Source organism: Castor canadensis, chromosome 11 (genome assembly GCF_047511655.1).
Source record: "Castor canadensis chromosome 11, mCasCan1.hap1v2, whole genome shotgun sequence".
NCBI classification, from domain to species: Eukaryota; Metazoa; Chordata; class Mammalia; order Rodentia; family Castoridae; genus Castor; species Castor canadensis.
In genome coordinates, this window is record NC_133396.1 from 109,758,855 (window position 1) to 109,772,027 (window position 13,173).

General features: G+C 41.3%; 1 protein-coding gene across 2 annotated transcripts in view; it reads right to left on the bottom strand.

Moving 5' to 3' along the window:
- Positions 1-241: 241 nt before the first annotated feature.
- Positions 242-13,173, bottom strand: part of Pip5k1a (phosphatidylinositol-4-phosphate 5-kinase type 1 alpha) — a 36,886-nt gene continuing 23,954 nt past the window's right edge. For both annotated transcript variants that reach the window (XM_020155850.2, XM_020155851.2), the window contains 10 exons: positions 12,871-13,023; positions 11,738-12,037; positions 8,899-9,104; positions 7,818-7,901; positions 6,799-6,847; positions 6,505-6,589; positions 5,354-5,500; positions 5,011-5,140; positions 2,196-2,241; positions 242-1,912 (listed from right to left, as the gene is read on the bottom strand). In XM_020155850.2, the coding sequence (XP_020011439.1) occupies positions 1,910-1,912; positions 2,196-2,241; positions 5,011-5,140; positions 5,354-5,500; positions 6,505-6,589; positions 6,799-6,847; positions 7,818-7,901; positions 8,899-9,104; positions 11,738-12,037; positions 12,871-13,023 (1,203 nt within the window). In that variant the 3' untranslated portion in view covers positions 242-1,909. The remainder of the gene's footprint in view (positions 1,913-2,195; positions 2,242-5,010; positions 5,141-5,353; positions 5,501-6,504; positions 6,590-6,798; positions 6,848-7,817; positions 7,902-8,898; positions 9,105-11,737; positions 12,038-12,870; positions 13,024-13,173) is intronic.

The following is a 13,173-nucleotide window of genomic DNA, read 5'->3' on the forward strand; positions in this document are numbered from 1 at the left end:
AGCTGGAGTTAAGACTGACAGTGGAATGAGGAAAAGTAGAATGGCTACAGCTTTTGTTCATGGCAACATGAATAAAACTGAGGTGGGTGATAGAAAGGGAGGCTGGTGCAGATGGGATATGAAAAAGATCTTAGTGGTAAAGTGTACATGTGCCTGGTTCAATCCCTAGCACCAAAAAAACAAAACAAGACAAAAAACAAACAAAAGAAATAAAAGATCTAAATAACTGTTCAAAGCTTAATACGTTAAAACCAGGTATTTATTCTTTTATATTGTATTTGCCATTTCTGAACAATACAAAGAAGAGGCAAATAGTAACACTTCATAAAAATGTTGCGTCCCCATTCCTTTCCCTAAGACCCAACCTCCCTCAAATAATCCCTCCCACCCCTTACAGAACTCTGTCCTGAATAAAACACATAAATACATCATAAATAGTAAATTATGAAAAAAAATAGCAAGAACTGTTTTTTCCTTCTTGTAAAAAAGAACATGGCAGCAAAGACAGTCAGCCAAAAACTGGCTGGGGGTGTCTAATATAGACAGTTATGTGGGGTATGGACTAACCTATTATCATCAAGATAGGGTGGGATGGAGAAAGGATAGTGTGAAACTTCATCAGCCTGAGACACAATGCCCCCTTCTTCCCCTGACAAGAGTGGCAGGATCAGATGGATAACCACGACTCTTAAGTGATGGGGAGGAGAAGGCTTATTCAGCCCCCACTTCCAACTTCCCTGTATGAAGAAAGGGGCAGTCCATGTAGCACAGCAATGACCTTACTGAGGCAAAAGTCTGCTGATTTTTAAGAGAATATTCTACAACCTCATACATATGGGCTGCCTGTTAAACAGACACAAATGTCTCCCTCCACCTTAGCTCAACAAAGAGCAGAACACTGTTGGAAAAAAAAGGGAAGAAAGAAGAAACCTCCTTTGGAGAATGGTCTAAAATTCATTTGATAAGTCTTCATATTTAGAAAAACAACCAGAATACATCCTAAATTGCAGTATAGTGCTAATCATGGTCTGGCAGTGAGTAGCATCCTGCCTAAGAAGGGCTCTAACCTCCTAGCCCCATGGTTGCTCCACTGTTTTAACAAAAGGGGTAAAGATGACCCCCATATCCCACTCTCTCCATTCCTTCAGCCTTAAGAAATTCATCAAGAGAGGAGGAGTTAGAGAAGCTGCTGCTGGCAGAACAATTACTGCATTTCTGCTTCACAAACACCAGGGCTCTTCTGGGAGAACCCTATGTATAAATAGGCACCTCTTTGACACTTCTGGAGTTTTGATCTGAAACTGGCTTGAAATTGTGCTGTGTGCTGTTTATTCTTTTCCTACTTTAAGGAAACAAAAACAACAACAACAAAAAAAACAACAACAAAAAAAAGAAAGATAGGGAGATGGTTAAACACCCTTACTCCCCCCAAAAAAAAAACGTTTACAAAAATTACAGGGTTCTTCCTACAAGGACTAGAAGGAAAGAGCTATGGTGAGGATAATATGCCAGCCAGTCTGTCCTGAGGAAATTAAGAGTCCAGCTCCTGGTGAAAGGTAAATCAGGAGGAAGAAAAACCCCTAGTCCAGCAATCCCGAGCATGAAGAACAGGCATTTGAAAAAATTCAACTGTGGAAACCAAGGCTGACCACTTGAAAATTTGTGCCACCCCCAACTCTGGAGAGGTGGAGATGCTGCTGTCCTCAGTTGTCCAAGGCACTAATGTCCATTCAGAGGGAGGGAAAGAAGAGGCTCTTCTTCAGGAATGAGATGGAGAGATCCCCTAGCCTCCAAATTATACTCCTCTTTGATGACTAAGAAGAAAATTCAGCATTCCTGGGGCAAGGGCTGACATCTTGGGATCACAGAGACAGCAGAATCTTGTTTTAGGTCTTCTGAGGTTTGCTGCTCACTAAAAAGGGAAAGAGTGTACAGTTAAGCATGTGGAATACGAGATAAGGAGGTAGGAATGGAATTCGAGATAATTTCAACCTAGCCAGCAAAGTTAAGACATTTTCTTCTATTTTAGCCTCAGCTTCTGAGTATGAAGCACCAAAACCACAAAATTTTTAAAAAGCAAGATTCAGGGGGAATTAAGCCCTCTAATCTTGCCAATTAACTTCTTGCTCCATTCCGTCAGTGATCCATTTTATACCCTTGAAAGCATTTACCTCCCCCATATCCCAGACACTCACATGGGTGAACTCTGACTCTGCAATTTCAAGCTTTTCCAAGGTTGAACTAACAGGAGAAAAAAAGAATGAAGAATTAGAAGATAAAAAGGACTCTCCTTTGCGTTTAAACTTCACACTGCTCCTATGTTTCACTTTCTTCCTTCCCTTCCTCCCTTCAGTGCTGAGGATGGAGCCCAGGGCCTCCTAAGTAAATGCATTCCACCAATGTGCGTCCCCTACCCCCACGCCCAGACCTGCCAGAACAGCTTGATTGTAACTTCTGGAGGCCCAGAAGGCACCTTGCTAAGCCACACCTCAACTCTTGAGCCATGGAAACTGAAGACAATAAATGTGTTGCTTTCAGCTGCTAAATTTTGGGTAATTTGTTATGCAATAGGTTAATACAAATTTTTTGTATGTGGAAGTGAGGTACTGTTATTACAAAAACCTAAAATGTAGGAGTTGAGAGTATAGTGTCAGTGGCAGAGCACTTGCCTAGGTCCTGAGTTCAGTCCCCAACACTTCAATTAAAAAAATTTTTTTTTTAAAAAAGGTAGAGATGGCTTTGGAAGAGGGAGGTAGCTTTGAAGACAGTTTTAATGAAGGATTCAAATATTCTTAATATGCTACCTGTAGAATTTGTTGCCAGTGAAAGCTTAAAGGAAAGTGAGAAAAATCATATAGGAAACTGAAGGAGATCCTTGTAATATAGTGGCACAAAACTTAGCAACAGTGTCATCTGCAGTTATGTGAAAAAGAAGAATATGTGCCTAATGAATTTGGTGATCTAGCTAAGCAGATTTCCAGGCAAAGCCCTCAAAGTTTTACCTGGCTTCTTTTTTTGGGTGTTGGAATTGAACTCGGGGACTCACACATGGGAAACACACTTCTATCATTGAGCAACACCCCCAACCTCACCACCTACTATAAATTTCCTTTTGAAATTTATAGTAAAATATTAAAAAGAAATAAGGTAAGAATTGTAAAGTAAAAAGAAGCCAGGACTTGAGTATTTTTAGAAACTGTAAACCTCTCCAGAAAGCAATCAATGCTAATATTAAGAAATGGCTCCTGAGCAAGGATCAAATCTAGAGCAAGGCCAAGACAATGTGAGAAGACAAAGCCAAGGAATGACTTAAAAGATTAGGGAGGCTGAGGGTTTAACTTAGTGGCAGAACTTTTGCCTTGCATGCAGGAGGCCCTGGATCCTATCCCCAGAACCACCAAAGAAAACAGAGATTTCAAGTCTCATAGTTCCCCTCAACTGAAAAGCAGGTCTGTAGAAAGCTTAGAGTTTATCAAGAAGATACTTGTGAATATGGCTTTTGTCAAATGCAGTTAATCCCAATGAGATTCACAGAATGGAATTAAAATCTGAGATAATTTTATCAGCAGAAACTGCAAAGGTGGACCAAAAGCAACAGAGATGCAAAAAGAAAAAGATACCATTTGCTGTAACTCCTTCCAAATTCTAGTGTAAAGAAGCTACAAACACATTTTAGCTTTCATGAAAAAGACTTAAGAGGACAAAATCCAAGAGCCATGGAAAATTATTTTTATACTTTGAGATCTAATCAAAGAAACTTCAACATTTCATGGATTTTGTGCCTCCCTCTCCCACTCCCCCTTTTTATGTGGTTCCTGCATTAAAAAAAAAAAGTTTTAGCAAGGATTTATTTTAGTATAACAGGATAAAGCACAGACAAGGGGCTCAGGGAGAGAAAAACAGAGAGAAACATTTCCTGTTCCCCACACAGAAAATGCGAGCAAAGACTCCCCTGAGTTTTTGTTTTTTTTTTTTATGGTACTGGGGTTTGAACTCAGGGCCTCATGCTTGTTAGGCAGGCACTCTAGCTAGCATGAGCCACTCTATCAGCCATTCTCTCCTTTTTGACAGGAATGTATACAATGGTTATCTAATGCCTATCCCACCAGTGTATGATGGGTGTATGGGGAAAAGGAACTTGTCTCTGCAGTTTCAAAGGTCCACAGGCTGAGAAGAATTATACTTGAGGACCAGTGCTTAAACAATGCACCTAGAGAGCTCATTCAAACCTGGATCTGACTTGGTCCAAATGCTTTAACTGGTTGACATTTATTGAAGATCTTGGGAGGAAATAAATGTATTCTGCACATGAAAAGATGTCACTTGGGTTAGGGGGCAGACTGGGATAGGTGTCTTTTAAGAAAGCTCCCAATGATTCCTGCTCTAGTATTCATACCCTTGTGTAATTACTTCTTTTGACTGTGGGTTGTATTAATGAATACAATGCAGCACAAGAAATAGCATCCTATCAATTCTGAAATTAGGTTACAAAAAGACTATGGTTTCTGCTTAATCATGTGCCCTCTCTCATACTCTGAGAAGCTAGTTGAAATGTTTTGGGCTGCCCTGTGGAAAGGTCCATGTAACAAAGAACTGAGGGAGTCTCCCAGCCCACAATCAGCAAGAGCTAAGGCTTTCATTTCAGCAACTCACAAGGAACTGAATCATGCCAATACCACATAAGTGAGTTTAGAAGCAAATCCTCCCACTTGAGCTTTCAGATAAGACCCTGAAAGCTACAGGTTGATTGCCACCTCATGAGAAACTTAGAGCCAGAAGACCCAGGTAAGCTACACTTAGATTTCTGACCCACAGAAACTTCAATGCAATAGATATTACACTAGGCAACAAAATTAAATGATCTTATACTGGCCCCCTTTGAGCTCTTAGGAAGGTGATATAGTAAAGAGCACAGACAATCAACACTTGAAAAACAGGAAACTGGATGATCCCCAAGACCTAAAGAGAGAAAAGAGAAGATTATATGGAGAAAGGGGCCAATGAACCAACCTCATATTTAGTATTTGCAAAGGCTCTTCAACTACAGGTGAGAAACTGGGGCCAGGAGCAGGTGAGCCCTCACTGATTTCCTCCAAAGGTGGAGTCTGAGGTAAAACATCAGGACGGCCGAGGTGGACGTCTAAAAAAGAGAAAAGGGAAGAAAATGAATAAATGAAAAAAAAAAGAGAGAGATAATGGAGTTAGGAAAATAAAGGGGAAAATATATAGCAAATTGACTTTGCTGGGTAGAAATGGGGAGTAGAGGTCCTTGCCAAAGAAGATGAGGGCTTGGAAGAGAGGGAAAGAAAGGTGAGTCCAATCACATAGGGACCACCCCAGCCCTGGCGCTGACCTGGCTCCACTTCCGCCTTTGTTGTCACTTGTGCTTTATGTTCCCCAGAGACCGATGACTGGTAAGTAATGCTGGAGTTGCCGCTGGGGCCTGCTCGCCGAGAGAAAGATGAGCCAGACCGAAACTTTTTGGAAGGAGAGGGCTTCACTTCAAAAGGGAAAGAGAAAGCCTACTTAGCACCCACCTCAGAAACCATCACCAAGACATAGACACAAACTGCTTTTGTTCCCAACACACGCCCAAGTTGTTTTTCTGAAGCAAAGGAGGAAGAATGGTTAATGAAAACAAGACAGACTATGAAGTGCTATTCAGAGCACACTGGGTCTCAGTTCACTTCATTTTCGAAAGAAGCAGAAAACCTGAAACAGTGATATATATACACCCTTCTCCCACCCCTCACATGCAATTCTTGATGGTTTTGCTTCAACTGATAATTCCCTCACTCTTTAGTAGCATCCTGAGTAAAACCTAACAAACACGACCCTTTCACTCTACATCGTCTTAACATTTATGCACATAACACTATAATAATTCACAGTTATTTATGTGTTATTCTGAAAACACGAGGATTTTTTCAATGCCCCTTAAGACTATCTGGTATACCTAGGTCCTCTAGGTTACTAAAGGCCTACAGTGGGGGTTGGGGGAGGATAGAATTTGCCAGTGTCAAAAATATGGAAGGTTTGGAAAAAAGAATATTGGCACTTCCAAACTAAGAAAGTTGAGGGAAGAGACTAAGAATGCCTGCTAAGCAGAAATCAGCAATACTTCAATTACTTGAACTAGTCTGAGAACTCCTTGACACGTGGGACATGGATAGAAAATAACACTGGTGACGGTACCCGTGGTATGGATTTTACATCCACAAAAATATGTGTGTGTGTGGGTGTATTTGTTTTCAATCAAACTAGTTCCCCAGAAATGGCCCCTCACCTCAACAATACATGAAGGGAGAGCCAGAGGGAAAGTAGACACTTGGAAACCACTGGGACAGACAGAATGAATGACATAAGGATGAGAAGCAGCTCTCACAGGATGTTGGTAGAGCAGTAGAGGCCTTTGGCCTTTGCAGTATCCTGACAGAGGTGTCCTGCCCCCCATCTCTTGGGGTAAGGGAGCCAATAAGGGATCATCTGATAGAAGCCACTTACAGGGGATCTTCTTAAACACTGTGTTGCACATGAAGCGCTGGAACCGTTCAGCATAGAAGCCTGGACGATGCACCGATACAGTGTCCTGCAGAGCAAAAAAGATGACTATAGAATTAAAGAGAGAGGCCCAGTAAGAGGGTCTATAGTCCAAAAGCCATGTTCCCCTACACTGAAACCCTAGCAGAAGGGTAAAACCCAGAAATGAAAAACTATGGAAGAAATAGAGGGGGCAAATCAGAAGTGAGTAGTAAAGCAGAAGTGGGGAGGAGGCCTTTAGCTGACTGCTATACTCACCCCATCATGTACTAGTGCTTTCCAAGAGTGCTCCAACTTCTTAACAAACCTGGCAAGAAAAGTTTGTATCACACACAAGTTTCTGAATGAACACCCTTAAGAGTTAATTGTTTAGGGGGCTAAAAGAGGCAATAATAATAGAAAGTCTGGGAAAGAAAAAAGCTATGGAAATATATCCACTGTGGTATGTGGTTTTCTAAAGAACAGTGCCAGTTCAGGATGGGCACCAAGGCTGTTTCTAGGTAAGCCAATTATTCCCTCGTAGAAAAATGGCAGTTTACATACCTCTGGAAAATCAAGGATAGGAATGTAACTATAAATGGGCTAGATTGTAGCTTAGTAACAGAATACTTGCCTAGCATGTGTGAGGTTCTAGGTTCAATATCAGCACAACAAACAAAAATAACAATAATAATAATAACAGTGATATGGATTATAAAAGAAAAGCCAAGGGAACAGACAGTCAAGCCTAGGAAAAGCTAGCTAAAATTGGGTAATACTCTGAATCAGTAAATCAAGTATTATCCAGTCCTCATTAGTGCTTGAAATGTTACAGGAACAAAACTGGGGTTACATATTTCTAGCTCTCCCTTTCCACTGCCTTTTAGTTCCATAGACTAATACTTTTTACAGAACACAGTGATCCTCTTCTTTTTCCTCTGTGGAAAGGAAAATGTGCTTCTAGCTGTATCCAAATATGGAGCATGACTCAATTCACAGGTTTTTCACAAAGAGCCAGGCAGATGGCATGTTTCACCCCAGTGCTTCCGAGGACTGGCACAGCTTTCCACAGAAGGTATGTATTATGTTTGGGGAGTTGGTGGGGTAAGGAAGTCATGGAGAGAGACAAAATCAAGGAAGTAAATAAACCATCTAAAAAACAATGAGGTAAACAGCCAGAATGCAACTTACTGTTCTCCCTTCATAAAGAACTTGACTACAAACCCATCTAAGAGAGAAATGTGGGTGGCTATCTGCATCTACTCTGTTTTCTAATTTGTGATCTATTTGTTCCTCACCTGTAAGACTGCAGAATATCAATGATGCCAATATAAAGCAGGAGCCTTTCCCCTTTATTATTCCGGGCAGGGATGCCACCCATGCTGGTGAAGACAGAAATGAAAGAGTTAGAAAATCTGTTGGCTAGCAAGTAGTCTTCTCCTAACCTTGAATCAACTCAGGATACGGAACAGAGACCTAAACATATCTGCCTTATCCTCCATAAAATGCAAGAGACTGAGACTGTTTCTCCAACCCTAAGAATTCCCCTAGAGTATGTATTATAATCGCCTTCTCGCCAATCTACTTGCTATTATGCCTACCCCAGCTCTATCAGAGACTCTAAAAAAATCACTACAATTCAGGAATTTGGGGAATGCCCCCACCAATTAACTCTAAACTTCTTAAGAACACTCATATCTTAATGTGTGCCAATCAAGACATGCTCTTTGTTTTTGGTGGGATGGGTGTTTGAACTTGAGACTCTGCGCTTACAAATCAGGCACTCACAAAGCAGGCCCTCTACTACTTCAGCCACATCTCCGGTCTTGAGAACTATTGGGGCTGCTGTTGAACCTTGATTCTCCTGATCTATGCCTACTGAGTAGCTAAGATCACAGTTATGAGCCACTGGCTCCCAGCTCAAAGATACTCTTCTTGATAGTCATGTTACAGGATACCTAAAAGACGTTTTTGGCATTTCAATAACTACATGTATTAGATAAATCTGCGATGGTAAGAAAGATGCCTTCTCAATGGCTCAAGTGGTAGAGTACTTGCTAGGCAAGCGGAAGGCCCTGAATTCAAACGCCAGTACCACCAAAATAAAAAACAAACAAACAAACAAAAACCCAAAAAGGTTATTCAATGGTTCTGCAAGCATTAATATTGCTGCCCTACCCAATGAATCAAAGCTTAATTCTTTTTTCAAGAAGCTAGATGCCTTCCTCAAGAAAAAAGTGCTGTGGGCTGCTGGAGTAGCTCAAGGGGTAGAGTGCATGCCTAGCAAGCATGACGCTCCGAGTTCAAACCCTAGTATCACCAAAAAAAAAGAAAAGAAAAAGTGCTGTGAGTATCCCTGGTGCCCCCGAGTCCACTCACTGGTCCTCAGTCTCCATAGTGCCACCCCGTCGTGCCTCGCCCTGAATGGATTCCATGGCTGTGGAATAGAGAGCCTTTTGTGGGGCCGGTCTTCGAGAGTCAAGTGAGTATTGTATTTCACTGCTTAAGGGCTCTCGTTGTGCATGATCTATGTTGTGGATTGACATCAAGAGGCTATAGTCCATTATCTTGAAGCTCTGTAGCACCTAATGGAAAAACAAAAATAAACAGCATACTCTAAGCTTTGGAGGTGTCAGGATTTTTTTCAGGCTCTCATGGTTTTTGTGATCTAATTTAACTTTATAGAGAGCCTCCAAAGATACCCATAGCATCATCCTTTGCTCTTCCTACTCCTTGGTGAAGAATATGTTAACCTCCTCTCATTAGTCTTTTATTTACAACCTCTTTTCTCTCATTTGAGTAATATAATTTATTTTCTCAAGTCCAATTCCACAGATCCTTTCATTCTTTTCTTGAATTTCTTCATGAAAAAAAAAAAAAAAACACTAAACTGGGTGCAGCGGCTCCCTCCTCTATTCCTAACTACTCAGGGGTGGAGAACTGTGGTTCAAAGCTAGCAGGAACAAAAAGTCTGCGAGACCCCCATCTCAACCAATAAAAAGCCGGTCCCATAATTCCATCTACAAGAGAAGAATAAAAAAGAGGACTGTGGTCCACTCCAGTCCAAGCACAACTCGAGGCTCTATCTCAAAAATAACCAAAGCAAAAAGGGGCTGAAGGCATGGCTCAGGTGGTAAATCACCTGCCTAGCAAGATCTGGGTGCTGGTGGCTCACACCTGCAATCCTAGCTACTTGGGAGGCTAAGATTGGGAGAATCATGGTTGGAGACCAGCCCAGGCAAAAAGTTTGAGAGATCCCATCTCTAAAATAACCAGAGCAAAATGGGCTGGAAGTGTGGCTCAAGTAGTAGAGTGCCTGTTTTGCAAGTACAAAGCCCTGAGTTCAAACCTTAGTCCCACCAAAAACAAACAAAAAAAAAAAAGGACTTTGAGAAAAACAACCAGATGTAGAAAAATCAGTAGGAAAAGGTGATAAAACCCAAAAGATGCATTAAGAAAATGGGAATGGGAATGCTAAAGAAAATTAGAGGAAGGACTGAGAAGCATTCTCTACTTAGCATCTAGGTGGTCACTGAGGAGAGCAGTTCTACTGAAGTGATCAGAATAAAAGCCAAGACATAGTGAAATGAGGCAGGAATAGAAGATGAGAAAGGAAAAAAGAGAAACAGAAGTATTAGTTAAATGTACTGGAAAATAGTTCTCCTAATTTTAAGAATACAAGTTTAAAAAAAAAAAAAAGAATATAAGTTAGCTTCCCTACATGCAGAAAGAAAATAGCCAGGAGGGGTTGGAGCTAGAGGAAGAAAATGAAGCAAGTGGCCCTGTGTGGTGGTATGGTGGGTGGTATATGCCTCTAATCCCAGCACAGAGAGGCAGATCTGAGCCTCTAAGAGCACTTAGAAGCAAAAGGACTGAGAATTCCAGGCCATCCTGAATTACATAGCAAAACCCTGGCTTAAAAAAAAAAAGAGAGAGGAGAGAAAAAGAGAAAAAGAAAGGAGGATCTAAAGCACAAAGCAGACTTGCTGGGGGGAGGAAGTGGGGAAAGGGTGTAGGAGGGTGAATATAGTGCAAATACTGTGTATACATTTATGTAAATGGAAAAATGAAACCTGTTAAAATTATTCCAGAAAAGGGGGAAGGGGAGATAAAGGAGAATGATGGAGGGGGTGAATTCAAGTATAATATTTTTGGAAGAACTTCTGTAAATGCCACAAAGTACCCCCACTCAGCACAAAACCACCACTAACAACAAAAGACTAACTTGTCATAAGCCAGCAAATTGGGGGAAAAGGAAATTAAGGATTTTTTTTTTTTTTTTTGCAGTACTGGGTCTTGAACTCAGGGCCTTCACCTTGAGCCACTCAACCAGCCCTATTTTTCTGAAGGGTTTTTCAAGATAAGGTCTTGAACTATTTGCTTGGGTTGGCTTCGACCCGCAATCCTCCTGATCTCTGCCTCCTGAGTAGCTAGGATTAAGGTGTGAGCCACTGGCACTTGGCAAGGATTTTTAAATGAAGATACACTTATAAAACTGGTGATGGAGGCAGCATAAAGGGATGGCATAGTTTAGAAACTTAGTTTGTTGAGAAACAAAGCTAAAGGGATGGTAGTTAGAAAATGGTTTGAATAAGGGGAAGGCACGGTGGTGCGTGCCAGTAATCCCAGCTACATGGGAGGTAAAGGTAGGAGGATCTCAGTCCCAGGCCAGCCTGAACAAAAATTGACCCTATCTGAGAAACACTAAAAGCAAAAGGACTGAAGGCATGGCTTAAGTGGTAGAGCAAGTCCTGAGTTCAATCCCAGTACTGGATTCAGATGTGCCAAACATCTGAAATCCTTGTTGGGAGGAATGGGAAATGGAATGATGAACAGCACTGAAGGTCCAGATGGAACTGAATAGTATAAACCTGCAGATATGCCAGTACACAGAGTTAAGTGATTTTCTTCAGCAGCACTCAGCTTCCAAAACAGAAATTTGGATTTGGCAGGTAAGACCAAAATCTGAGAAATGATAGTGCTGGTCTGAAAATAAGTAGAAAGTATGACTACACAGGCCAGGCTAGCTACAGAAACAAACAAAGCCCAGGGGGTAGGCAAAGGAGAAGATAAAAATGTAAAGGAATGACAATGAGCTAGTGTAAAAGTTATTTTAAAGTCTAGGATACATAGAGCTAAGGAACAGAGCACTACAAAGCCGTTTTAGTGACTGAGATTTTTGATGTCTTGAGAGAGGAGGAAAATATGGCAAACTCACCAAACAGTCACGCTGCAGGGTTTTACACAGAGCGTTGTACATGTCAGCATCCAAAAAAAGACCATCAGGGATATCTTGTAGGAAGTCCAGGTCTTTAAAGGTGGGGAGAAGCTTCTCTCGTTCTTTTTGAGAAGCCCGCCGTTTATAGGTTGAGCCCTTGAGATCATATTTCATATGCATCTTGACTGACCGTGGCAAGAGATTGTTCATCACCACAATTCTTATGTTTTTGCCACCTGCCTGCACACAGTACAATCCATAGAATTTAGGAAGCAAAGTTCGAGGGTTCTGGTTGAGGTTCTAATGGCACAAAAGTAAGAAACAGCATAGCAAGTTAGCTAATTTTCAGTGAAACTCAAAGGTAAAGGTGGATTCAGGCATAATGTATCTACCTACATCATATTTGTTCAAAATTTCCCAAGATGTCTATCTCAATGATGAGACCACCACCAAGTTCAGCAAAGACTTTCTAATATAGCAATTAGGATCCAAACATATTATGGATGTATTCCATCAGAGGTTTAAGAGAAAACAGAATTAAAAAGGGCTTAAGGGTATACCTCAGTGGTAGAGCGTTTACCTCACATGTACAAGGTTTAGGTTCAATCCCCACCACCACAAACAACAATGAAAAGATCTTAACCCTTAACCCTTATAGTATATTCTTGGGAGTATTATAGGAGGCAAAAAGAGTTCCGTAACATATCCAGAACCTACAAGAGCAATCTGTCAGAGTGAGACTGAATACAGATTATCAGGCAAAATAATCCACCTCGTTCCCCAAATATAAGGTAGACTGAACAGAAATCACCTTGAATCTTGCCTTTGGGTAAAACAATTAAAGTCAAATAACACTTAAAACAGGGCAGAGGTCTGGGGAGTGGCTCAAGTGATACAGTGCCTACCTACCAAGCACAAGGCCATGAGTTCAAACCCCAGTAACACCAAAACCAAACAAAAAGGGATGAAAAACAAAACCCCTCTTAAGGGTAAAGAGGCAAAGAGGTAAAGAGGTAAAAAGCACAAAAAAGGAATGACATGCTTTAGACGAAAGCACTGATACTGTTTTGCCCTGCTGAGGTCAGCCTCCCCAGCCTTGTCCAGGAGTGGACCAGTGTTTTTCTCCTCCTTACCATGTAGTATCCTGGAAGCAACTTCTGCAGAAACTCTGCTTCTTTATGCTGGACTGTCTTGATGATGAATTCATCATCACTGGACACGTAGAAAAGGGAACCACTAGCTCCCGAGTTGCAGAGTTCGATCAGTGGCTCATTGCAAAGGGAATACTGAGGCCAAGATAGAACAGTATATTCAGACATACCAGAGCCTGCCCAACACAGAAATCAAGTACACATGCACCTCTGTTCTAAAGAAAAACAAGAAAGAGGGAGTCTTCCTTTGGGAATATCTCTCTGACCCTGGAGTCACAGAGTTCT